General features: G+C 39.9%; 1 protein-coding gene across 4 annotated transcripts in view; it reads left to right on the top strand.

The window, feature by feature from the left end:
• BRAF (B-Raf proto-oncogene, serine/threonine kinase) overlaps positions 1–27718 on the top strand; it is an 82713-nt gene that overhangs the window by 15235 nt on the left and 39760 nt on the right. For all 4 annotated transcript variants that reach the window (XM_042837644.1, XM_042837647.1, XM_042837646.1 and 1 more), the window contains exons 3-5: positions 11407–11670; positions 26457–26560; positions 27224–27326. In XM_042837644.1, coding sequence (XP_042693578.1) covers positions 11407–11670; positions 26457–26560; positions 27224–27326 — 471 coding nt within the window. The remainder of the gene's footprint in view (positions 1–11406; positions 11671–26456; positions 26561–27223; positions 27327–27718) is intronic.

Raw genomic sequence — 27718 nt, 5'->3', positions numbered from 1 at the left:
AGGGAATAGCCTCAAATTGCACTGGGGGGGACATTTAGGTTGGATGTTAGGAAATACTTCTCCAAGAGAGTGGTCAGGTGCTGGAGTTGCTGTCCCAGGAGGTTTTCAGGAAACATTTAGATGTTGTAATGAGGGACAGGGTTAGTGGGAAATATTGGTGACAGGAGGACAGTTCGACTGAATGATCTTAGATGTCTTTCCCAACATTGGTGATTCTATGATTCTGTACACACGTGAAGGCATAGGACTATCTTTGCCTTTAAAGCAGTTGCCTTGCTTTTTTTTCCATTTCAAGTACGGTTATGTAGAATCCAAAAGTTGTTATTGGTAGAAGGAACCTTTCTTATAGAACTGTAGGGAGGAAGAAATAGTTTTCTACTGTACTTGATTTATAAACTAATTACAGAGTAAATCTTTTTTTCATTACTCAAAATTCATTAAATTGTGTTGAATCATGGAACGGATCCTCCTGGACAACATGCTCGATCACATAAAGAATGAGCATGTGATCCGAGACAGCCAGCACGGCTTCACCAAAGGAAGGTCATGCCTAACTAATCTTGTGGCCTTCTATGATGGAGTGACGGCATTGGTGGACGAAGGGAAGGCGACTGATGTCATTTACCTGGACCTGAGCAAGGCCTTTGACATGGTCCCCCACCACATCCTCATCTCCAAATTGGAGGGAAGTGGATTTGATGGGTGGACGACCCGATGGGTAAGAAACTGGTTGAAAGGCCGCAGACAGAGGGTGGTGGTCAATGGCTCTATGTCCAGGTGGAGGCCGGTAACAAGTGGTGTCCCCCAAGGGTCTGTCTTGGGACCGGTGCTCTTTAACATCTTTATTAATGACATCGATGAGGGAATTGAGTGCACCCTCAGCAAGTTTGCTGACGACACCAAGCTGAGTGGTGCGGTTGATACGGTGGAAGGAAGGGAGGCCATTCAGAGGGACCTCGACAGGCTGGAGGGCTGGGCTCGGGTGAACCTAATGAGGTTCAACACGGCAAAGTGCAAGGTTTTGCATTTGGGCCGGAAGAACCCCAGGCACCCGTACAGGCTGGGAGGAGTGGTCCTTGAGAGCAGCTCGGCAGAGAAGGACCTGGGGGTCCTGATGGACGAGAGGCTGAACATGAGCCAGCAGTGCGCTCTGGCAGCTCGAAAGGCAAATGGGATCCTGGGCTCCATCAGGAGAGGGGTGGTCAGCAGGGACAGGGAGGTGATTGTCCCTCTCTACTCGGCTCTTGTGAGGCCCCATCTGGAGTACTGTGTCCAGGTGTGGAGCCCTCAGTACAAGAAAGACATAGAGATTTTGGAAAGGGTCCAGAGGAGGGCGACTAAGATGATCAGGGGGCTGGAGCACCTCCCCTATGAGGACAGGCTGAGGGAGTTGGGCTTGTTCAGCCTGGAGAAGAGAAGGCTGCGGGGTGACCTCATTGCAGCCTATCAATACCTGAAGGGAACCTACACCCACGAGGGGAGTAAACTCTTCAAAAGGGCTGACAACAGCAGGACTAGGGGAAATGGATCGAAGTTGAAGGAGGGAAGATTTAGGTTGGATGTTAGGGGGAAGTTCTATACAAGGAGAGTGGTTAGGCCCTGGAACGGGCTGCCCAGGGAGGTTGTGGATGCCCCGTCCTTGGATGTGTTTAAGGCCAGGTTGGACAGGGTCCTGGGCAACCTGATCTGAATGTGTGTGTTTGGTGGCCCTGCTAGGCAGGGGGGTTGGAACTACATGATCCTTGAGGTCCCTTCCAACCCGGGTGATTCTGTGATTCTGATTCTGTGATTCTGTGAATTTCATGACACACATGAAACAGTCCATTAAGGACCGTAGTAAGCCTATAAAAGACCATATGCACAAGTTACATCATCTGTTAGGAACTGAATGAGTATCACTTGCTCCAAAACCTGCCCTCTTCTTGTTTCTTTCAAGTATTGAAATAACTGGAAGTCAAGCAGACTTATTTTGCAGTCTCTTCAATTGTAATTGCTGCCCAAAGGCACTGAGTAATTAAAGATCCCAGTATTTGACATATTTCTAGCTTTTATTGTAATATGTGAGAGCAGGACAGTAACATGATTGTACAAATGTTGACAAAATGTCCTTAAAAGTTAAGGTCAAATTAGACCCTCTGTATTCCCTTTATTTGATGTGAAATGGAAGTATTGAATGAGCATTAGCTATTTTAACCACTCAGTGGTACGTAAATACGCCTGTTTTCACACACACCTATTCATTCCGTATCTTTGGATTTGATATTGCTGTGTATATGTTTGTTTTATTTGATGATAGATCAAACTGGAATAATAATGAGTCTAATGTCTACTAGGTCTGGATTTCAGGTTATGAAAAGGTTAGTTTCTTTACGGTCATTATTTCTTTTTCTTGTAAAGTAATAAAAACTGAGATCCCTCTGCTGAAAGCCTTTGGATTGTTCCATAGCTCATTGATATGATAGAGGACATTTACAGTAATTTACAATAAGTCTTTACCCAGAAAATGTAAAGAGCCTGGTCTGAAATGTTTCACAATAGCAAATCATCAAGCTTAAAGTAGGTTTTTGAGTTTGATGGCTGCTTGTGTAGCTGAGACAAAGCAGCAACTCAGGTTCATCAGTGGAATAAACAAACCTTGCAGAACAGGCCGTGGTATTTCTTTACCACAGTGAGTTGTGCTGGAGACTCACATGAAGTGAGTCTCACGACAAGTAATGCTACTTCTTCAGTTATTTTATTCTATGAAAAAGAGCCTACCATCATTGAAATGAAAAGACTTGGTTTTTCCCCAACTCTTTGTTCTATGGCTCCTCTGCTTCCTTTGCTCAGATATTTGCAGTACCTAAGATATTTTGAGACAATCTAAGAGGAAAATGTTCTGGTTTTGCTCAATTTGCCAACTAGTTGTATATTGAATGTGATTATGGTGAAGTCCCATGAGTCCCAGATATGTGGTTAGAGTTAGGGAAGGGAAATAGTTTACAGCTGTGAGCCAAGAGCCTATAGATAGAGGTATGGATGATCATCAGTTTGGATTAAATTAGCCTCAGATTGATGGAAGTGAGTAGCATTGAATGTGCAAACCAGTCATTTGTGTACTGTGTAGATTTCCTGCAGTAGAACTTAAGTGTGAGGGAAGGAAAAGAAATACATTACCAGGTAACCTGATGCAAGACAGAAACAAGATTACTGTTTTCTTTTGACAATTCATTTCAGCTGAGCAACAGTTATCTATCTGGTGTGTCCTTTCTGTGCCCTTCCAGTCTTTTTGGCTTGACCAAGAACAAAGACTGCTGCTTTTTTCAGCATTTACTTTGCAGCCATTTATCCGAGTGTAGTCTGCCACTGCTAGAGCTAATAGTTCAACTTTCTGCACTCATCTCCTTATCAGAAGAAGGACCAGACCAATCCTGGCTGCAGGATGGGAGGATGAAGTTGTATGTAAAAAGCTGTGAATGTAGTTTGATAAAGCAGTGAAGAACGTTTCCTTCCAGAAATTGCAGAACTAAGAAAATACAGTAGTTTTTATATGCATAAAAAGAACAGGAAAATATGCAGAACACACGTGGGTAGCTTAAGCAGTTCAATTGATAACTCATCCTTCTGACATCTGTTAGAAATAGCAAAGTACCTGTGCACAGAGCTGCTGGGTGCTGTTGGGCTTTTTGCTCAGTTTCTATACCTGGGCATCACCGCTGACTTCTGTACATGATTTCCACCTTCCCCCAGAGCTTCACACCTTGGACTTGTCACTGTTCGAGCACATAAAAGTATACTCTTGAACAGGAAAGCACTGTAACTTAAACTCTGTACAGCCTTTTCTGATTTGTTACATATTGTTTTGCCAAAGTTTCATTTTTTTTCTGTACAATGCAATATTACCTTGCTTTCACCAAAATGTATTTGTATAATTTCTGTCGTATTGATGATGTCACTTACCTGTTTCCTTCCATTGCTCGGATCATCTCAATTCCTCATGAAATGTGAGCAGCACTTAAGGACTTCTGTGGACTGTGTCTGTTGATCATCTCTGATGGGGCTGTCAGTAATAATGTTGTCTGTTTTTCTTATACAAAGATGGAATTATCCAAAACTAATTGCTGGATAAGAACCTGCAGCTGAACATATTTCTTTCACCCATGTTGTCTTTTGCTGTTGTGGACTAGATGTTTGTTATTGTATTACTTTCTTCAAAGCCATGGCTTTTTGATAGCTACTGAAGGTCTGACAACTGATATTTTCTGATGAGTTCCATAGGATTCATTCAGTTCTTTTGAGTGCTCCTATGGCTTATATCTTTTGTTTCTTATGCCTCTTAGCACCTGCTGAACTTTAAAGGACTTAAAGCACCTGATGTAATGGCTCCTGGCCTGTAGTGGTACTGCCTCTATAGACCTGGCAAGTAAAGTTGTAATTGAGTCTGGTTACCAAAGAGCATTTCAATTAAAAGAAATAAAAGGTGTAGAAAGTGCCCATAGGAGATCTGAAGAACTGGATAAAAAAAATTCTGAAAACATACAAAGAATTTAAGTAAATTATTTTTGCATTGAATGTAAGATCTACACCTTGTTTAAAAATAAAAATGAATTTGTGTTTCAGAGTTGCTCAAGAAAATAGGTGCTAATGAGATTTTAATTCTGTGCTTGTCTGAGCAAGTGAGGAGACGCACAAAAAGTGTGACAGGTTTTTTAATTTGGAGGATGGAGTTTGATGAGTTTTACATAAGAAGAATTTTTAAAACTGACAGCTATTGTTGCAGCCATCAATTCAGGATTTGTCGATTGACTATGAAAGAAGAATGGATTACCTGAAATACTGAAAGTAATTGACACTATGTTGAGTTCAGCATATATTTCATTACTCCTGCAAGAGGTATACTCAGAGTCACCCTGCTTTGATCTGTCACTCCTTACTGATGGTCTTAAAAAAGGACTCTGAGCACCTGGAGTAGGGCCTTCAAACCTGTGTGTGTTACTGTGTGCAGCTCCTAGGAGTGGAAGAAATAGCATGAAGCTGTAGGGTAGCACCTACTTGTCTCCCTTCTCTCAGCACTGGAAAGAAGGAGTTGGGGAAGTAGAATGAAACCATTGTGATACAGGGATAGGGAACTAAGTGGACAGATGATAGAAAAGAACACTCCTCATTAACCATACAATTTTCTTCTAATGGCTGTAATTAGTAATAGCTTTGGGCATCTTATCAAGGCTTTCTAATCTGAGTACAAGAAAAACATTTCTGCTTGTTCTGGATGGAAGAAATAATTAATGGATTAAGCATTGGCTGTATTAAAAGCTAAGTATGGCTTCTGGAATGTAGATAAAATCCTTTCTTAGGTAATCATAGCTCTTAATGCCTTCCCCTGTGTGAGATGCTTCTCAGATCTAACAGACCCCTGGAAATAACTGTCAAACGTTTGAAGTAACTGCTTGACTCAGTATGGGTAGAAATAGCATTAATAGCACTTTTCTTCTAGAAAAGAGGCTGTAGGGGCTCTTTGACAGATTCTACCACATTTTTGTAAGTACTCTGTATTGCAGCAGCTGAAAACATCAATGATTTCTATCTTCCCACATACTTTCTCACTGTGTTTTATCTGTCCTTGAGATGATGTTTCCCAAAATACAGTTTGTGATTCACTGTGGAAAAACCCTTTTCCTAAAGATTTATCTAAGCACTGTAAATAGTGAAATCTTTACTGCAGACAACTTGAATACTATGATACTGGGAAGTCCTGGGTTGCAGTTGCAAACATTTTAAAAATGTGGGGTTGTACAGTCTTCTGTGATCAAATAAGCCTTTTTCATCTCTACCAACAGAATACTGATGAAAAGGGCAACACGAGTTAGGGGAAAAAGAATAAAGATCTGGACATTCCTAATGCTATGTGAAAGTAAACATTGTTTGTAAATTGAAACAACATACATAGATCCAAAGTGGCCAAAAGCAATTGGCTTTAATTTATAAAGGCAGGTATAGCAGTTGGACAGACCAATACAATGAGAAAGGCATTGTAACAGGGGTGTGATGACAGAAGGACCAGTGCAATAGAAAGGTGCTATAATGGAAGGACAGAAAATTGTTCCCCCATATCAGAATGTTCTAGGTTCACAGGGGAGAGCCTCACCAGGGAGGGATCTCCAGAAAGAGATTCTTCCCCAGTGGCAGTCAGCTCTTACATGAGGTGTAAGAGAGGTTCAGCCAGGCTCCCCCCCTTCCTGTCTCACAGGTGAATTACCTTCACCAGTGCTCCCTGGGCTGACCTGGTCCTTTCCCCAGGTGAGCAATCAGTGGTTCAGGCTGTGACTCAACAGTTCCCACACAGAGGGAAGGAAAGGTTAACAAACAGGATTGTTCCAGACTCTCTATTACGGTTCAAGAGCCCTTATTTAAAATTCCAAAATGTCATATCTTTCTTATCTTATTATATTTTAACATCACCTGTGACAAATTTCTCTGAGAACTTAATTTAGCTGTACTGACCCATTAAAATGGAAACAGCTGCTCACAAAATGAGGTTGCATATTGTGCCTGTACTTTCCTTCAGCTGTCAGTGCAAGAGCAGGCTGGCTGACCTTTTGGCATTCAGGTGCTGCACAAAATAAAGCAATGTACAAATACATAGGTGGAATGATATTGGTATGAAATAGGTTTCAAAGCTCAGTCAGCTTTTTAGCGTTACAGGAATTTTCTTCTTTCTTAGCCTAGCTTTTGGAAGCAATTGAAAATGAGAATGATGGTACTAGAGAGGTGCCTATCCCTAACTGGTGTGGTTTTTCTAGTTTATGTCTAATTCTCCAGGGAAGGTAATTTTGATCCAGAGGCCTTGCTGCTGCCATTTTTAAGAGTTTGGCTGTTGAATTTTGAGAGGGTATTTCATTCCTTGTTGCTGTATTACTATAAATTTATTAAAGAAGATTGCTGATGTAGAGTGTGTTTTATGCATCAGCAGGCAGATACAGTCTGAAATGGATCGTAATGATGACTCTGGTTGTTTGAAACTGCTGGTGGTATTCAAAGAAAATATTTACACTAGGAAACTTAGTGGCTCCATGGAGAGATTCACATGAACTTTCACCAGGCTCCTAGCACAAGTTGATCAAACACATTGGACTCAAACTGGAGTGTCTAAAGTTAGTCTAAGAACAGATTTAGGCATCTTACTAAATGCAGAAATCCTGATCTACGTTGCTGTCTATCTTCAGCTGTTATTTAACTTCAGTGAGATTTGCATTTGATCAACAATCTAAAAGGTTGGACATCTTTTCAATAGAAATGCAATCTGACAGCCTGGAAGCTGTCATTTAGGCTTCTAAGATCCTTAGAATGTATGGACACTACCTAAAAAATTATCGGGGAAGAGAGAGAAAATGATAAAACCTCTTGGTGTGCTGGAGCTTAGACTAAATTTCTAATGATGTGAGAAGGAAGAAGGAGAAACCGTGTTTTGCTACCTGCCTTTGTCCTAGGTACATTTTTTTTAAAATATCTGACTTGTTATTTTTACTTTTCTGAAATGTTTTAAATGGAATGTATAGCCTGGTTGCAGCCTGTGGAAGCAAATTTCAAATATAACATGAATAATAAGTAATGTAAAAATACTCATGTTTTTGAGGAAATCCCTTGTCTGTGTAATCTTGGCACAGCTGTGTATCATAACATGAGTTCTGTTGACTTCTGAAGTCAGTACTAATCCTATCAATATGTTGCAACGTTTAAGTAGTAACTATTTTTTTTCAGCTCTGCTGCTTGTGAGCAAGCAGTTGTCATCCTGTGGCACGTATGTAGGTTGCATGTAGGAATTTCTTATGCTTCAGATGAACTTGGCAGATTACCAGGCCTGTGTATGTTTTATTTAAAGTTTCAGGAATATTCTCTCATGACTTGCATACATACTGACACGCAGTGTAATTAAAATCAGCTTTTCCTTCTAGCTTAGATAACTATAGACTTGCTTGTAAATTTAAATGATGCACCAATTTAAATCTAGTATTCAGCTTTTAGAATATATCTTTTCTATGACTTACAGAAATACTGCAAATTGACACAAAATTGGGAGCTTTCTAATGATACAGTGCACAAACGTGTTTGTTGTGGATAATATACATGATTAAAGACACTTTGTTTTTTGGAGTGAACCAACAGAATCCCAATGGCAGCAACAAGCACAACAGCAAAGATGAACTCAGAATTTTGAATGGAATTTTGAAAGCCTTGAATGGAATGCCTGAATAGCACCTTTACTTCTGAAGTGCCAGTAAAATACTTCATTCCATTAGTTATGAGAATGTTCTGCATAATCTTTTTTTTCTATAGTAGATAAAGTACAAACTAACTAAATAGATTTGTGTTTCAGAAACCAGTGATGTTAGAAATCAGCATCAGGGTCGATCCGTAGGACCTTACCTGACTTGAAGACTTGATGTATGTCAGCTAATATGGCCTGTAATGTCAGTAGGCCAACTGTGTGGCACAAACTGCTTTCAAATACTTTGCCATAGATCATTTTTGCTTTTTTTACACTCCTTAAATTTAAGTCAGTCAGACAATTCTGTTTTGACTTGGTGCTGCTCTCTCTGTCATCAGCTGGTACTGATGTCTCACCGAAGTGCTTAATTTTTAAAAATGAGATTCATTGGAGCTATTCTGTTTCTGTTACATGAACCATTGCAGCTTCTGTGTAAAAATAGTTGTTTTTTAAAGAAAAGAAAAACATATTTGAAGGGTAATAGTAGATTTCTGCTTTCTTGGTGTTCTGTTGCTTGATCTGCTGTGACATTGGGTTACAACACAATATTTTGGAGAATTCACCCCCATTTAAAGAAAAAAAAAAAAGCTTTTCATGTAAAGTCCAGTGGTGTAGAATCCAAACCCAGCAACAGTTCCCAGTTTTCTATGCTTGTTGTTTATGCATTTAAGAAAAATCATTTGACTATTGAATTGCATTAGTGACAGATGGAGCTGCAGGTACCAACATTGTAGGATTGGGCATTTTGAAAGGTGCGTGGAACTCTGTGAAGGAACGGAGCCCACAAGTATCCGGAAGTGGTGTAACGTTGCGTGTGTTAGTTCAAACAGTCTTTTGCAATGTTCATGAGAAAAGGAAGTAAGTATTTAGAAAAGTATCGGTGAAATGATAGTAGTTTGTGACTCTTAATTTTTGTTTACTGAAAACTGTTCTTGACACATGGAACTCTTACTGGAATTTACATGAAAAGTTGTTCCTGGAAGTAAGAATGAGGTGCTTATGTTACTATGCTGCCAAAAAATGCCCTTATTTATAATTGTGTAACTTTCAAATTTACTTTTCACAGTAGGATGAAAATGTTTTGGCCTTACGTCACAGAGTTTGTGGTCTATTCACGAAACCCTAGACACTTTCAGTTCTTAAAAGGAATTGCAAGCAATTCTCAGTTTTCCTGCAACATTTAGGGTTCAGAATTGTGGTCTTCACCATTACCCTTTAAGCAGCTTTTTCTTTCTTAGTCCCCACTGTCAAATTACTGTTCTCTTTGTTAATGCAATCGGTATGATAATGCAAATTTTGTGAGTGAGTCTATCCTGAGGGATCTTAAACCTTCTTCAAAAGAGAGAGGCCAATCACTGTTTATTTACTATAAACTACCTTAGTTTGGTTAAAGCTGCACGTACACCCCTGGATAAATAAATCCATAGTAAATGCAGTATTTGTGGCAGCATCGCTGAAACTAGAAGCATAGTTATTTTTTCCTCTTAAAAATAATGTATTTTTTCCTGCAGATGTTTTGGTCAGTTTAATTCTGTAACTTTAATTAGAAACAAGTTCTGCACAGAGAACAGGAGGAAAGCAACTAAGTAGAAATGTAGCTTTCCCTGATGTAAATACCCCTTTTTTACCTCAGATACATGTGGCCTGACGAATCTCAGTCTTGCTGGAGATCTAAGTAGGAAGTTCCTTTCATTACTCTTTAGATATTACATTTGTGGCATCTTTGTTTCTTATTATCTATATAACATCCTTGGATAGCACCAAAATGTTTATACAGCATGAAACAAAAGTTTCCTAACCAATGCATGTTTTCAGATTCAGAATTTTGAAGATATGTATGTCACTGATGGTAGTTCCTCCTGTGTGTTTTCATGGAAACTACAACAGATACAAAGAGCACAATAACACTGTTTGATAGAGCAAATTTGCAGCTACAAAACGCTGTTTTTCAGCATGATCACCACCTTTAGCAATGCATTTTTGTCAATGATGAGCAAGAGCTGCATGCTTATAAAAATAATTCTGCACCAGTGGAGGTGACCTGCTGTCACTGTCAGTACTGAAACGCACTTGCACTGCCTCACTGTGCTCGTATCCCCTGTTTGGTCTCCAGAAAACTTCAGCAAGTGTTGATGAATGTCAGTGGGCGCCATTTTTTCTGCACGGAGAAATTCATTGGCGCACCTTTGCTTCATGGATGCTTTTATGTCAGATGCTGTTGTGACAGTTTGCCCTTCATCTGCCATCTGTCACACAGCAACCACGTGTAATGGCAGCTGATGGGAAGCTTCAGCCTCTCCTGCCATCCCACCAACCTCTGCTTCTGATGCTGTTGGCGAAGGTCATAAACTCAGAGGCGTTACCTTTGGAGCTGCCCTGCTAATGCTTCTAGATATAGATTGAAATGGTCTTGTTACAAAGAAAGTTGATGGAAGCCATCTTTAAATGAAAATATCTACTCTTACAGATCTGTGTTCATGGCATATTTGTTTAAAACTTCATGGACGAATGGTGCTGAACTTTTTCAATTGATATGGACTTGCATAGCCTTTGCTTGTGAAAAGACAAACTAATTGCATATAGTTAAGAAAAAGCAAGGATCACTTTGGGGTGTTTTTGTGCAACTTTGTCGTGGGGCAAGTTTAGTTGTTTTCTAATTGAAACATGTTTTTATACTCCGGTCAAAAAAAAAAAAAAGGAAAAATAATGCAGTGCCAGTGTTGAATGGTGAGCAGTGAGTGAGGTAAGTTGTCAGATACTGATGGCAAAAAGCAGGCTTTTGCTTCTCTTAATTATTGTGTTAAATGTATTACATTCCAACAGAACGGTGCATTTAGCTTTAGCTGACAGCACTTGTTAAAGATTGCTGTTCTTTAAAGCAGTTCTAAATTAGACTGTACAGTGCAGGTGCTTTAAAACTGTGATCTGTGATTTCTTTTATCCACTTACCTGTTTCATGGATTAAAATTAGTTCAGAAGGTTTTAACATGAATTGAAAGCCATTAATTGTTTGCTTCCTGTTCTTGACCAGACGATTTTGTTCATATTTATAGGAAATACGAGTTAGTTCAGATTGTTTTTTGTTTTGCTTGTTTTCAGTTTACAATTCTGTTTTTATCTGAGGCTACTGCATCATTAAAATAGCCCTTCTTCCTTCACAGGCCTATGAAGAGTACACCAGCAAACTAGATGCTCTACAGCAGAGAGAACAGCAGTTATTGGAATCCATGGGAAATGGAACTGATTTCTCTGTCTCCAGTTCAGCTTCAACAGACACAGTTGCATCATCTTCCTCCTCTAGCCTCTCTGTAGCACCTTCATCCCTTTCAGTTTATCAAAATCCTACTGATATGTCGCGGAATAACCCTAAGTCTCCACAGAAGCCTATTGTTAGAGTCTTCCTGCCCAACAAGCAAAGGACTGTGGTAAGTCAGTTTCTTTCAGCGTTCTTAGAACCTCAGTATTCCTGTGTTCTTCTTCATGCAAAACTTAATTTAGGACCTGAAAAGACAGCTGTATTTGTGCTTTGCAGAACTTGGTTGTTTCGATGTGTTGGATATTTTCTACACTGTTAATACGAAGATGTGTGCTGTGTTGCAGTAGTGGACAACACTTTCAGGAGTTCTATAAGAGTTGAAGCAACTCAAGTATTTGCCTAAAAACAGCTCTCTTAAATAAATAATATTCTACCATTTTTCAACAGATAGGGGAGGTCAGGAAGCTCTGTTTCTTGTAATATGCAAAATTACTTATTGGTTTAAAAGGACAAGTTTGGGGAAGTTAATGTTTTTCATATAGTCAAAGTTGCTAGCAACTGTGAATGCTTGATAGCTAGAAGCAGCCTCTTGCAGTTAAGAAGGGCTGTGCAAAATGCTTGTTGGCTTTTGCTGTCTTTTCCCTCCCAGCTCACTGTGATGAGTGCTTTATGACGGGAGCCTGAGTCTATCAGGTGCCATGTAGAGAACTGACATTGGGGTGGACACTGCTGCAGTTAATAGGAGCCTGCAAGCGTTGCTGTGTTAGTGTTACCCGCAAACTGCTCCAGAATTGCTGTTTATCATTTTTGGCAGTGTTGCAGTGATTCCTGCGGTTGCAGGAAAAGAGTTGACTTTTTGCAGACTATCTAACTGTGCTTTTATAGGCGTGATGGTTTCACAAGCACGATGCCTACAGAACAGTCTCAGTATGTGCCTTTGAACAATACGCTGACCAGCAAACAGTGATACGTGACTGTCAGCAGTTTCTAAGCCCTTTTTTGCAAGTCCTTCCACTTGCAAGGGAAGCTGTGGTCCCAGTAGAAGTGGAAATTGAGATGACTGCACAGCCAGTGTCTATATGAAACCAGTGCTTTTCATAGCAGCCAGAAATTGGCTATCACTGACCTGTGTCGGCACATGGAGATTCATTGCCAGCAAAGAGGTGAAAACACAAATGGCACTGGGAGGCATGTCCTGTCCCTCCCCTGCTACTTTCCCTTCTTCCCTCCCACAAAGCAACAGAAATCAGAAGACTTTTTTTTTTTTTTTTTTTTTTTAATGATATCTTAATAATGCAGGATATTGCTGAAGTGTGAAAGTATTTTTTTAGGTTTTTTTAACCTGGAGAGAGAGGGGTTTAATATAAACTACAGCCACTTTTTTGCACAGTGAAGATGTATAGTGTTAAACAAGATTATTTTGTTGTGTGTGTGAGCTTTGGCTAGGCACCTAGTGCTACCTATATTTGAAATTTGGAGAGAAGATAGTGAACTTAGAAGGGACCCTGGTTTCTTCTTTCTGTGTTGTGTCCCAGTCTGTCTGGCTGTTAAAGCCTCAAACCCTGTGATCAAGTTGTCCATAAGTGTATCATTTCCTGCATTGTCCTGTGCATTTCTTCTTCCTGCATGTTCTCTTCTTCTCTAAGCCGTATAGAATGTTTCTACTCATTTTTTCTCCTCGCATGCAGTATTCTTCTGCTCCTTTCCTCCTCCTCTTTTTTAACTTCCTCCTCAATCCTTTTATTGGAGGAGTATTTTAAGGCTTTTAGCAAGTCTGAACTATTTTGCTTTTAAAGCAATCATTTTGTATGAAGAAGAATCTATAGTTATGTAATACACTGCAGCAATCTTGTTGGCATCTGTTATTTTTTCTGCTTTTTATAAATGTGCATTTCACCAAGTTTGAGTTAGACTACAAGTAGGATCGCCAGAGAATATCATTGGCCTTTCTTTTAGGTGTCCTGTTTGCACAAACAAGTTCAGTCACTGTCTGAATATGTGAATCTGATTACAGTTGAGCAATAAGAGGTATCAGATAGCTCATACTGAAATTCAGTTACAAGCAGTTATTTAGGCCAGTACAGAAGTATCTTGTCTCATCTGAGAATGCTTTATGTGTGTTGCTAGCCCACTCTAATCAAAGTACAATGAGCTGTCTTAAACCAGTGCATCTTTAAAGTTTTAAGTAACAGTAACAGATTAGCATGGTATGCTCTGAAGCATGTGAGACTTCTTCCCCAGACTCCTCTCACTTTAATCCCTAAGCTTTGAGGTTTTTGATGAATGTAGTGATTTGGCAGTATTGGCCATGCTCATTTGGAGCTTACAGACTTAATTGCTCTAGTTAAGTGATCAAATTCAAGAATACCAGCTTGTCTATGACAATGTCTTAGCTATGAATTAACTTTCTAGCTTGAAGATGTGCTGTTGTTTGAGGGAATTGTGACCAGAACTTAGCAGTAATGCTCGGAAGAAGACGACTTTTTCCAGCACTGAATCTAAGTGCTTTTTCTGGTTATAGGAGGTAAATGAGGTTTAAGTTGGATATTTAATCAGGGAGAGGCCCTCGTTCCTGTCTCCTGTTCTCTACTTGAATCTAAGCACCGTTTGCATTCCCGGAGTTGTTTCCAGCTTGCCAGATGTGGGGCACTGAGCATAGAGTTTCATGAAAATTTGTAGTCTCATGTTGTTGCAGAATTTAAAAGCAAACAAACAACTTCCCCCCTACACGTACCACCACACTCCAGTACCAACAAAAGAACAGGAGGCAGGCAAGCAGTAAAGGGAAGGTGTGCACGTCTTCGTAGTCTCATATCTGGTGTGTGTCAGCAGCTGTCCTAATGTAAAGCAACAGACAGGTGCATGCAGATGCAGAGAGGAATGAGATGCACGTGAGGATTCATTGACTGGAAGCTCAGGTTGACAAGATTCAGCAGGTACTTGTAGGGCACTGTCAACAAAAGGAGGCTAGGCCTGAGAAATGTAACCAGGCTTTGTCTCTTGGGAGCAGTCTGGGGAGGTCCTCTTTGGTGGTGGACAGACTTCAGGCCAGATTGTTTCCTGCCAGGTGTCTGGTGCAGAGGTTTCACCCTGCTTCATATGCTGTATAGCAAGATGGAAGTCAGCTCCTGGGCTGCTTGGAGCGACTCATTTTTGGTTGAAAAATAAGCAATTAGAAATATATGCACAGGTCTGAATCATTAATTTGCAGTATCTGCTAACCAGAGAAAGAGTGGCTTCTTAATTCTGTTTTGCACTCTGCTTGCATCTACATAAATTACTAAATTGAAGGTGTATTTAGTAGACATAGTGAATTCTCTGTTTTAGAACTGGAAATAGGTGCTTATAGGGATTCTGAGTGTTGAGGTTATTGGTCCTGAAGTTGAACTTTATGTCTGTGAAATTTGAAACAGACTTATATTATTGAGGATGTTAGGAATTTGTTGTGTGACAACTCTTAATGTAGTTGCTCTGTTTTCAATATTTATTGATCCTACAATCTCTACTACCAATCACATATCTAACTGTAGAACTGGGAAGCCACTCTTGAAAGAGCTTGTCAGATACAAGAGAGGCTTTGTTTTCTTATACCGAGGAACACAATGACACTTCTTAAACTGACTTTATAAAAACTGACTGTGATTAAGTCTGTAATGAAGAGCCAACCTTCATATTTATCTTTGCTTATATTTTGAAACAACAGCAGGCTTCTGTTATTTGTTTAGAGCTGCGAGAAATGCAGGAAATGGTGGAGGGGAGCTGCTTACATTTCTGACTAGCAACTGCCTCGATACTGAAGATGTTTCTACATTTGTGTTTATTAGTAGTACTGTTTGTGTGTAGGATCAAGCAAATACATCTGTTTTGCTTGGCTCCAACTAGAAATACAATGAGGAAATTGACGGAGTACAAAAAAAAAGACCATGGTGACCAGTGTAAGTAGTTTGTGTAGCTGAAGTGAAGTTTCTTTGTATGTGTCATGGTAAAGCAGAGCGTTTGACAGAACTGTTATCCTAATGCAGGAAGAGGCTTGGAGTTGCTTCACTGAAAACTTAACCAGTAAGTGGTGGAGCCTACTTCTGCTGATTAATTGGCAGTTGAAGTCAGTATCTTGTTTCGGCTGACAGCACAGCAGAATTAGAAGAGAACATTTATGAAAGCAAAAACAAGTAGCTGGGTTGGTTTGCTGGAGGGGGAGCAACGTGTATGCAAGTGTCAGAAATAAGATCGTTTTCCTGCATAATCAGCTTGGGAGGAGACAAAGTTTCCTTCTCTGAACAACCTCCCAGAAAAGTCACCGGATTGTTTGTGATTCTCTAGAGAAAGGAAGCGCTCATCCCCTGTGATGCAGGGAGATAAATGTCCGAGTGGAAGTCCTTCAAAGAAATACACGTGCTTCCTCTGCTTTCAGTGGTATGGTTGAACTTGCATCTTAAATATCTTTTGGAGAAGTGTTCTGCGGAAGTGTGACCAAGATAAGTTTGTGTGGAGTTTTTTTTGTTTGTTTGCTTTCTAGGCCAGAGAGAGAGAATTCTGAAGTAATAGGAACATAAGATGGTAAGAGTCTGCCTGACATCATCAGTTGTTTTGCAGAAAAAAAAATGATGGGACTTATCCCAACTTTGTATGAGAGAATTTAAGGAAAATGAAATTAAGCTTGTTTTAGGTTTTAAGCTGATAGGCTTTGGATAAGAAAAAATCCCAGTTCCCGTCTGTTAGAGCTGTTGCGTCGCTTGCCTTTCTCTGTAAAAGCTGACAACCCACAGTTGCAACTGCTTAGGAATTTCGCTGAAGAGATTGCGTGGTTACTGTAGAACTTAAGGCATTAGTGAGACTTCAGACAGGATTCCAGTGACACATCAGTTGTGACTTGCAGGAATGTGCTCCGCGACCTTGAATGGGATAAACACTGTGCACTGGAGCCTCTGGAGTCTCCCAGTTGTCTAGAAGAGCTGTCAGCTTTGATGGGATGATTGGAACATGTTTCTGTGAAGGGTCACAAAGGATCTACTGCAATATTCAAGACGGTAGCAAAACTGGAGAAAGGAACTGTCGTTCTTGAGTTTATTGTAGCTTGTGGGGTCAGACTTGTGGCATGTAGTCGGTATTAAGAGCTGTGCAGGCATACATTTGGCAAGTATCTCAAACCTCTGTCTAGGGCAGAAGGGGTTATTGAAGCAAAAAATTGGGATTGAACTACAACATAGTTGTACGCTTCATTTTGCTCAAGTTGCTGCTGGTCATTTCCTAGTAGGTCTTTCAGTCTAGCAAAATGTGTCTTTTTTTAATATCTTTATGCAATATGTAAGAGCTGTAAGAACATCTGTAATGCGTCAGACTTAAGGTGAGCCCTGTTTCTTCCATCAGTGGTCACAAATGGATGCCTATGGAAGAGTACAAGAACAGAGTAGGCATGTGTAATTCTCATGGAGTGTTCTTTTGAGTACAAACTGTTTGTCGTGCAGAAATCTTTAGTTGAAGTGTTCTCTGTTTGCTAAACCAGTCTCCATTAAACCTGTGCTGCAGGTACTGGAAATTTGTCTTGTGGCAAGGAATTCCACTGGCATGCTTGTACGTTGTGTGAATAATTGTAGTTAGTGTTGGACTTGGTTGCTGCACGCAGGATCTCTAGCTTTTGCACTCCATACTGGAGGAGGTAAAATTTGCTCAGAGAAGCTGTTTAATACAAGACCTTGTACAACAACAAATGGCTCAAACTCATCATAATTGCAGTGAGGATGGTATTAGGTTTCTGTCAGCGTTCTGAATTCTAGTAGGAGAGAAGGGAACATGGTTAGGGCTATCTGTAACTGAGGTGCTTTATGGAGAAGATTTAAGTTGCTTTTAGATTAACACTTTTGACTGATCTTGATTACTGAAGGAAATCTCTTCTAGCTAAATACTAGTAGTGTGAGAGGGCAGTCTGAAATCGGTTGTGCAGTCCTGAATGATGGTGTGCTGGAGTGTGGGAAGTTAGCAGAATTGGTGTGTAGGTGTGAGAAATAATGAATTGGTGAAATGTATCAGGTGATGATGGTTCTTGCTCTTAATCTGTTGCCTGCTGCTGTCTGCACACTGCTAGCTTCCAGAAGAAATGTTTGCCTCATGCTATCTGACCTCCTTGGTGGAAGTTACAAGGACCGTAAGGAGTCTCTGCTGCTGGGCTCTGAGTTTAGAGGTGGTCTTTCATTCAGTGTCCGCTCTTCTTCTGGGAGCATGAGCAAGTTGTGTTCAGTTCTTTGGAATTTCATTTCTGCCTGTAATGGTCTGAGTAGAGACAGTGAAACTAGGGGGCAAAATGAGGTTGCAGACACTCCTCCTGCTTTCAGAAAGTGGCCATCAAGTAATGCAGCTGTCTGCACATTGTCAGTAGAATCAGGTCAGCATGTACATCTTACCAAACTGAGATCTGAAAACTGCCAATGGCAGCTTCTAAACCATATTAATTTGTTCAAAAGAGTTTCCTTTTCTTCTGTGTTGTAGAAGATTGTGTGGACTTGCTTAACAGCAATTAGAGATTATTAGTGTAAAAAGTCAGCATAAATTTGGACCAGAAAAGATCATTTCACTATTGTCTTGGTACGTATCATAAAAGGGTCACAAGTATATACATACCAGAAAGTTCACGAGATTTGTACTTCTAAGTCTTACAGAAATTAAGCAGGATTGTGGATGCTGTACAAGATGACAACTCTTAATTCAGGTTTCTCACTCTTGTCACTCCTTCATTAATTAGAACATCTGCCTTTTAATTAGACGAGCAATCATATATAGTCTTCTCTACAGTCATGAAGACTAGGAGAATCAGATAATTTATGCTAACAGTTTTGGTAAGGTAAAAATAATTTACCATGCATTCACAACTGGATTCATTTGAATGCATTGAATACCAGATTTACAAATATAACGTTTATTTTGAGTAAAGATTTGCACCTTACTTTCTGCAGGTAATGATGTGTGTTTGTGCCTCAAGCTTGCAGACAAATAAGTGTTGGATTTCTGTAGGCATTCATGCTGTCCTACCAGTTTCACCTGTCAAGTATAAGGATAATTCATAGAGCGGATAGTTAGGCAGCTGAATAAACTAGTTTTTGGCTTTAATTACACACCTGGTTTAACATGATTAGGTTCTTCTAATCAAGAACAATTACAAATTCCCATGTCTTATCAAATGCTCCAAAAGCAGTTTATGCAGCCTATGCTGGTGAATGCTTTCTGAATGCATGTAAATGCTTTGGGATTTTATGCGTCATATGAACAAACTGGTAGAATGAATCATTGACTTTCAACTGAAAATTACTGATAATATTTTTAAAAATATCTGGATCATCAGGGAGTGCATTTGGCCTGCCTCTCCTATTACTGAAAGGCAGAATCAAATGAGACATTAAATTACTTGTTCTTATTGGGAAGTAATTAAACCATGAAAGACTTCTTTTGGGCATAAATGCAAAAATGCAACCAAGATTTTATTATAAAACAAGACTTTACCACTGCCCAGGAGTAAGTCAGTCCTTTGTATCTCAGGAAGACAGAAGAATGCCTCTTTGAAGCTGGTTGGTGAAGCAGCATGAGCAGAGGTACAGTAGCAGATTGCACTAGCTTTAGTTGCAATGGAGCTGCTTCTGCATTGCTTGAGAGGAATGTTTTGGTGTGGTTTTTAATTTTCTTCTTTTTTCTCTTCACTGAAAGAAAAAACAACTGTCTTCATATTGACCTGTGAGTTTTCTCACTTCTATTCTAGTTCTCTTCCCCCTTCTTACCTGGAATGAGCAAGCAGGCAGCTAGGTAGCGCTTGGCTGCCTGCTGGGGTTAACGTACCATGCAAATCGAGCTGTGTTGGATAAACTCAAAGTAGTTGAATTCAAAGAGAATAACTTAATCCACTTCAATTTTCTTGACACAGTCTTATATTGCAAAGGCAAAATAAGGAAAACTTCTCATTATAAAATCGATGGCTTGTCATCGTCTGAAATGCCTTGTGCAACATCAGTCGTTGCTTTTTTTAAGGGTATTCCTCAAGTATGGATTGTTTGGTGTGTGGTGACAGCTGAGCAAAAGGTCAGTTATGGAATTAAGATTTTGTACTTTAAGAGATGGGAAGTCTGTCTGCATAAAGTAAATCAATGGTACAAAAAACACTGTTTGGAGTATTTCTTTCAGCCCACGATGTAGTAGGCAAGTGTTTGGTGAAATGGAATGAAACTCACATGTCTGAAAATAACCAGAAATATTTCCGTTTCATTTCATCATACTCAGATGTGTGGCTTCAAGTGTCATTTAAGTAAACCAATCAACCAAAGCTTTAACAGTATATGGTAGTATATATACTACTTTGATATGGGTGTACTCATTTTTAGGATCTGTCACAACCAATTTAGAGAAGGATGTGATTTCTAAGCTTTCCAGGTACGATATCTTTCTGTTATCTTTGAAGTATTTCGAGTTGGATTGTTCAGGACAGAATGTTATGACAGGTGGGCTCAGGGCCTGGCCTATTAGAAACATTTAAATAATCTGTTTTGCAGCTTTAAACTTCTGATGCACCTAGGTTTTGGGTTTGGGCGGGCTTTTTCATCACTGAAAGAGCAGAGAACTCAGGGGCTTTGAATCTCATACAGTGGCTATGGATATTTTCCTAAATAAGAACTTCTTTTTATTAGTGAGTCACTCAGCTTCACATCTTCAGGCGCTGGCATTCAGCCTAACAAAGCTTTTAAGGTGGTGATCCAGATGTCTGCTCTGATCTTCTTAGTGAGTGTTTTGAAGGGTAAATCCCATACCGCGTTCAGAAAAAGCTTGAAAACATTATAGTTGAAGGCTGCTGTTGAGAAGGCACGCTAGATCTGACTCAGTGTGATTTAGGCATGGTGTACTCTTGATCAAACATTTGTGTTGACATAAATCAGTTGTGTTCTATAAATGAGTACATTCTAATGGCATTAGAGGTGCGGATGCTGGTAGCAGATGTCTACACAAGTTAAGCAGGATGTGTTTGATGGAATGGTAACAGCTTTGTAAACGGGTAAATTCTGTTCAACTTCACTTGGAAGCAACATGTAGTGCAATGCAGTTGTCTCCCATGTGTTTTACATGCTTAATACATTTAAGATAAGTATTCCTAAATGTTTTTTTTCCTCTGGAAGTTAGTCAGAGCATCATGCCTTGAGGTCAAGAACAGCAGTGTTTGAAAGCCATGTTTTTTACTGTATTTGAGAATATTCTGTTCAGCATCATCTGAAGTTCACTTTGCTGCAGAAGGGAGTTAATTTTATCTGTTAGTGCTATAAAAGAGGACTGGCTGATTTGGCTAAGCATTTGTCCTTCATACGTAAGAAAAGAAAGTAACTGTGAAATTCAGGCTTGGCTTTTTGAGACCCCTGTACGAGGGGAAAACTATCATTATTTGACAGAACAATAGCTTAGTTCATTTCTCACCTAACACAATTGAATACTGTGAGCATGTGGCTGACATGTGTAATCATAAAGATAGGTAACGAGGAAAACAAAATGTGATCTTTGAAGGTGAGGTAAGTACTCTGCAGTGATATTTCAAAACCACACGTGAAATACTGTAGTTGTTATAGCTACTGCTCCAGCTGTTGAGAATATTTGTGGAACTCTAAGGTACCATAATACATAACACTTGACAGGAGTGAACTGAACTACAGTGCTAAGCTGAGGGGAAAAAAACCGATCTGGCAAACTAGTTTTGAGAATTGTAACGCTAGAGGTTCAGAGCTGCCCAGCCTGCCCACTTTCAGAGAATGCCTTTATTTTGATTTTGAAGTGCTTGTCGGTCTCTGTTGTTACGAAATATTGGAAGCTGCACTAGAGTAAGGAAGCATTTTTAAGCTAGTGAGATTATGCCTTGAGTTTCTGCTCTGATGTTGGGTGAATGATGTAAGAGTTATTTAAGGATGTAGCCCCGAATTTCTTACTGAGTCAGGAATGACCTGATTTAGAAATGTATTATGCATTGCTTAAATGCTTGTGGATGCAACATTAAATACATATCAGCAATATTTTTTATGAACACTTACTGTCCACAGAAGTAGTTTACATGAGGAGAATAAAGGAAGTGTTATGGTTCAGTTTCATCTCCTTATGTGGTAAAATTGGCTTTAGAATTTTTGGAGGCACCAGAGTCATTTTTGTTCATTTCCTGGAGACTTCGTGTTTGCAAAATTGAGCATGATAGAAACAGTTAAAATTTGGACTCATATCCCCTAAGTAGGACTGGTGTGATTTCGTAAGAGGTAAATGTTGTGAAACATCTTGGTTCTCTTAGTTACAAAATAAAGGGATAAAAAGATAATGAATGGATGTGGACAAAAAAGGATTTGACGTATTAAGCATTCTTTATTTGATGCAACAAAACACAAACTTTGTCCAATTTACTCGATTACAGTAAGAAGGAAGTATGTATTGGAACAGATCAAAAGCTTTCTCATGGGGAGCATTTTTAATCAAAAAAAAAAGTGCCACTGTGCTTTGGCCAAAGCAAACTATGGGAAGCCCATCAAATCCCTTGACAGAACTGGAAGCCCACTGGGGCCACTCGGCTGGCATGCAGATGACCGCTGCTCCCAAAAAATCACTCCGAGTTGCCTGTCTGTCCATCAGATTAAGGAAAGAGTTCTGCTGGTTTCTTAAAGTGGGGTCGTATCACTTTCATGGTACAAGACTTTTCCCATTGGAGTGTGAGAAGAGAATGGGGGGGAAGAAAGGTTTAGATGTGCGTTCTTTGCTGGGTGAGATTTCTGCTTTGCTGCAGTCTGTGGTGTGGACTGAAGGAGGGGGCTGAAGGGCTACATGCACAGATGGTGATGGACCGCACTGTTCCAGCCTGGGAAAATGATTAATCAGTACTAGAGAGATCTATTCAAGTACCTAGTTCTTTAGCCTTCTGTTTCTTTGCTCATGAGCGCTATAAGAGAATGTTCTAAATGTTATGCTGACTCAGGATCCTGATGGTTTTCAGAGTAATTAAAACACTGTTTTCTAGCTAGATCTTCTTGTAAATGGCAGTGAAGAGAACAAATGTTCTGGCTATGATTCTGACTGCAAGATGCCTAAATATGGTTCAGAATTTAATGAAAGGAACTTGGGACAGTGATACTGAGGAGCGGTGAATGATAAGCAAGGGAAATAGTTAATGCACGTTTTCATCATCATCCTATTGCACTTGCTTGGTTGTGGGCAACTTTTATGCTTTCTGAATTTTGGTAGCTTGCCTTTCTGATCTTAATGATCTCTTAAAAGGAAGTCTGTAATGTCATAATCTTATTTTCAACTCAAATGAATAAAACGCTGCTTGAGGTGGTATTATTTACACCAGTGTAATTTATTGATAGAGTTGGAGCTCTTCAAGTTCCTGATGCAACCCTTTGTTTCCTCAGGTGCTGTAGCACACTGTTCTCAGTATGGGATGGTTTTTATTTCCTTCAGTGCTAGAGGAGGAAAATGTCTTCTAATGAGCAGAAGATTCCTTCCTTGTTTCTCTTCTTCGTTTCTTTAATGTTAGTTGTCCTTCTGCTGCTTGGCTTTTCCTCCTTGTCCTGCTCCAGTTCCTTACCCAGGTCTGCATTTTCCTACCCTGGTTTCTTCTTACACTTATTAAAATCTTTGAGGTTCTCTGCCTAAGCTAGAGTTCCCCCCCTCACCCTCTCCCCTCCACCCCTCCCCTTGGTTGTTTCTAATGCTTCTTGTAGGCAGCCTTTTTTTTTTTTTTTTTTTTTTTGGCCACTGAACTTTTTTTTTTCTTAATCACATCATGAAAGCTGCTGCTTCTGTATGTGCTCCCAGCGTTTCCCCAGCTGTTTCAACCAGCTTTTCCCTACATAGCTGTTAATCTTATTTTTGTTGCTCTCCTTCTCCTTCATTAAGTCATTCAGTCTATTTTCCTTCCATCCTACTTAGTTCTTTCCTACCAATCTACTGATGCCAATCCCATCTCCCACTTTATACGTGCTTTTTCCGGCCAGTTGTCCTGCCTCCCTTCTTCCATTTTTCCATCATGATCAGTTACTTTCCTGCCTGTATGCATTCATAGAATCATAGAATAGCCTGGGTTGAAAAGGACCACAAAGATCATCTACCCCAGGGGGTTTCAACCCCCTGCTCTGTGCAGGGTCACAAACCACCAGACCAGGCTGCCCAGACTCACATCCAGCCTGGCCTTGAATGCCTTCAGGGATGGGGCATCCACAACCTCCTTGGGCAACCTGTTCCAGTGCGTCACCACCCTCTGTGTGGACAAACTTCCTCCTAGTATCTGATATCTAACCTAAGCCTCTTCTGTCTCCCCATTCCCCCTTGTCCTATTACTATCCACCCTTGTAAACAGATTCCCCCTTTTCTCTTAGTCGATCTGTCACCCTTCTCTGTGTTTGTTTTTCTTCTTTGACCGCTGTGGATATCTGTGGTGAAATAAGTGCGGGTGCTGGAAAGATAAACTTGAAGTTTCTGTGGAACTTCTACCTCAATCCAGAAAGACCCGTATTTGCAGGGAAAGTATCCCTGAGCTGAAGAACACTCCTTTGTTCAGTGGAGATGGTTCTTGGTTGGTGCTGTTGTGTGGATGGCTGGAGCATGCATCTGAAATCCTCTGAGACTTTTGTGAAGAATGTTTACTCTCTATTTGTAAATATGTATGTTGGAAGCAGGGAGAAATACGTTACAAGCAGTTAGTTTCAGTGTGAACAGTTAAGTTGGTGAAGATGTCAGTCCTAGTCCTCTGTTGCTTAAAATAAAAAATTGTTGACAATACTGACAGTAATAGCTGCTCCCAGGCTCTGTTATGTTGGTGCTTAGTAACATCCATAGGTACTTCATGCTGGAGAAGTGACCCACTTCTGCAAGTGGTTGAAAGCCATAATGTTAATTTATAGGATGGGAAGGAATTGTCTAGATTATGTCTTAATGCGTGGTTTTATTAATGGTCTACATAAAGCAAAGTCAGTTGAGGTTGAATATCAAAATAATGAAGCAGTGTGTTGTAGGATGGTTTTTCCAATGACTTGGTAGAAATTTTGCTTTAAATATTTACATGTTGATCATACAGAAGGCCCAAATACCATGTAAGAATGACCCTCATTAATGGGAGGAAGAATGTGAAGCAAAATATTCCTTTAAGTTGTCTGTTCTGAGAAAGTGTTTGTTTGAGTTCTAAGAATGCAATGTATCGCGTAACTCAAATGGTATTCACAAAGCTACTGGAAATAGACTGCTGCTCTTCACTGTCATCCTTAAGTAGGACATATGGTACCTAAATACTCATGGAAATTGAAGTGCAAGGAGCAGAAACTTGGCTCTGATCCAAAGCCAGCTGAATCTGATTAAGAGCCTTCTTTTGGCTACCAAGGCTCTGGCTAAGACTTCTCTAAGCTATTATTGAGTCTCAGGTGTTCAGGCAGACTTTTTTGATTTGTCAGATCTTTGGGCTTTTCTGTGCTTCAGGTATGTCACACTGTGCATGAGTTTAGGAAAGGCTATAGGGCGTGTATGAACTGAAGTGTTACTTTCAGTTTATAGTTTTAGAGATGGTAACTGGGTAATACGTGACAACTTAACTAGTTAATCACCTGATTATGTATTGCTCTGTTTTTGTGGCTTGATGATATATTATGTTAATCAGACAAATGCTTAGAAATAACGTACCCAATTCCTATAAAAGATTCTTACAACTAAGAATAGAGACAAGAAAAAATGTCTTTGCTTTGCATAGTTTCCACTTCTTTGTTTGGCCAGCTCTAGTGCACGTCTTATCCACCCACTATTTTCAAATAGTGAAATAGAAGAGAGGAATGCTTTTCTTCAAGTAGAAACACAGAATCACCAAGGTTGGAAAGGTCCTCCATGATCATCCAGTCCAACTATCCACCTGTCACCAACATTTCCCACTAAATCATGTTCCTCAGTACAACATTTAAGCATTTCTTGTACACCTCCAGCAATGCTGACTCCACCACTTTCCTGGGCAGCCCATTCCAGCACCTGACTGCTCTTATGGAGAACAGGTTTTTCCTGATGTCCAACCTGAACCACCCTTTTGCTCTCGTCCTCATCATCACCAGTAGTTACACACAGCAGAAGAGGCCGACCCCCTCAGCACAACCTCCCTTCAGATCGTTGTAGAGAGCTATAAGGTCTCCCCTGAGCCTCCTCTTCTCCAGACTAAATAAACCCAGTTCCCTCAGCCACTCCCCATCGGACTTGTGTTCCAGACCCCTCACAGCTCTGTTGGCCATCTTTGAACATGCTTCAGGGCTTCGATGTCTTCCTTGCAGTGAGGCACCCAAAACTGAACACAGCACTCAAGGTGCAACCACACCAGTGCTCAGTGTGGAGGGAGGGTCACTTCCTTGCTCCTGGTGGCAACACTGGGAATAATGAAGGAAAAAAACCAGGAAATATCTGTAGAGTTGCAAGTACAGAGGTATTGGTCTGCCTATCTTGGATGATAGCTGTATCTTATTTGCATGGTTATCTTCTTTTTTAAAAATAGAATGTTTGCATCTCAATGTTTTTTTGGAGAGCAGTCCAAGCTGGTAGTTCTTTCACTTTAACTCCCCTTTGGCATGTTGCCCTACTTAATCTTGCAGCTTGGCTGAATTTTTTCATACATATACATAGTTATTAGCTGTCTGTGTGCTGTCTTCCACTTTCTTCAAGGTAAAGAGAGTTGGAAGGTCACCTTTTAGAGCTGGGTCAAGGTTTCATTCAAAGCAGTAGTAGAAATACAGGGCTTGTTTTCTCTTCTGGCTGAGCTAGATTGTTTAGATACTCGTCACCAGTAAAACAGTATGGAAAAAGGTTGAGGAATTCTTACCTAATGTTCTGTAAAACATAATAAAAGTCGATTCTAGCACTTGAGCATCAAAATGTTTGCATCAGTTTAAGGAGAAAAGTTGGAATGTGTTTTAATTCCTTTCTTATTTATTTGGCATGTAGGTTCCGGCAAGATGTGGGGTGACAGTCCGAGACAGCCTGAAGAAAGCTCTGATGATGAGAGGTCTTATTCCAGAATGCTGCGCTGTTTACAGAATACAGGATGGGTATGGTTTGTGTGTGGTGATTCTTGCTCTTAAAATTCCTTGGTGGAGTTATCCAGCACGGCCGCTTCTCTCCAACTTCATGGAAGCTGTTTTCAGAGTTGAGAATTATATGATACTTTGCACTAAAATAATTTGTACCTTACGAGCATGTCTGAAAAGAATGACAAACTCCTAGGAAATGATTTAATTCCTTCAAGGCTAGGTGTAATACAGTGCAATGTGGCAAAACTCCAATTTGTGCTAGCTGAACAAGTATAAAATAAGTTTTGTAAAGTTTTTTGTTTTCTATGACCTGGTCATATGTAACCTTAAATGAATGTAGAGTTTCCACGAAAAAATACACATTGAGTTCCCAAACCTAAAAAGTTAGTGGATTGTTTTACTGTGCAAAATTAGCAATCACTTCAGAACAGGTTGTTTCACACACACTTCATTTGATAAGAAAGGTATGTCACCCTGGAATTAGGTCAGCCACTACTGAATGTAGCTGGAAAAAGAAGTGGATTTCTTTTATGATCTTTGTCCAGGGAAGATATGCTTTGCTTGGTACATGCTGAACTTAGTGTCTTGTCTTTAAAATTTCCTGCAGTTAGAGAATGGGTAGTAAACTTCCAAAGACCTGCAGGGATTTGTGTGCTAATGACAGCCTTATTTATGCTTCAGAGAGAAGAAGCCAATTGGCTGGGACACTGACATTTCCTGGCTAACCGGAGAGGAGTTACATGTGGAGGTCTTGGAGAATGTGCCACTCACAACGCACAATTTTGTATGTACCATTTTTCAATGAAATGTTGACTTGAATTAAGTCAACTCAAAAACTTTTAAGTTTTTAATCACAATAGCTTGGGTTATGTAATTATAATTGTAATTGAAATAAATGCTGATAAAGGGTACTTGATATCCCTTAAAACTTTCAAACTGGGATGGAATATACCCTCTAAAATGTATAAATGTAGTGATTTTAAATCAGCACTGCATTGCAGAGCTGTAATAATAATCGACTATTTTTGTACTGCTGTATCTATAAAATGTATTCTGGGCTTCCCTGCTGACTCTGCAGCAGCAATTAACTAATGAACTAACTATTCCCAGAGCACTACTGACATCACCAGTGATGCTAGTGCGCAAATATGTTTTGACCTGATAAGGCACCGAGTA

This window comes from Centrocercus urophasianus, unplaced genomic scaffold (assembly GCF_019232065.1).
Source record: "Centrocercus urophasianus isolate 14NV4802_14NV808 unplaced genomic scaffold, USGS_Curo_1.0 seq_73, whole genome shotgun sequence".
In the NCBI taxonomy this organism is placed as follows: Eukaryota; Metazoa; Chordata; class Aves; order Galliformes; family Phasianidae; genus Centrocercus; species Centrocercus urophasianus.
This window is presented reverse-complemented; position numbering and strand designations above follow the sequence as displayed.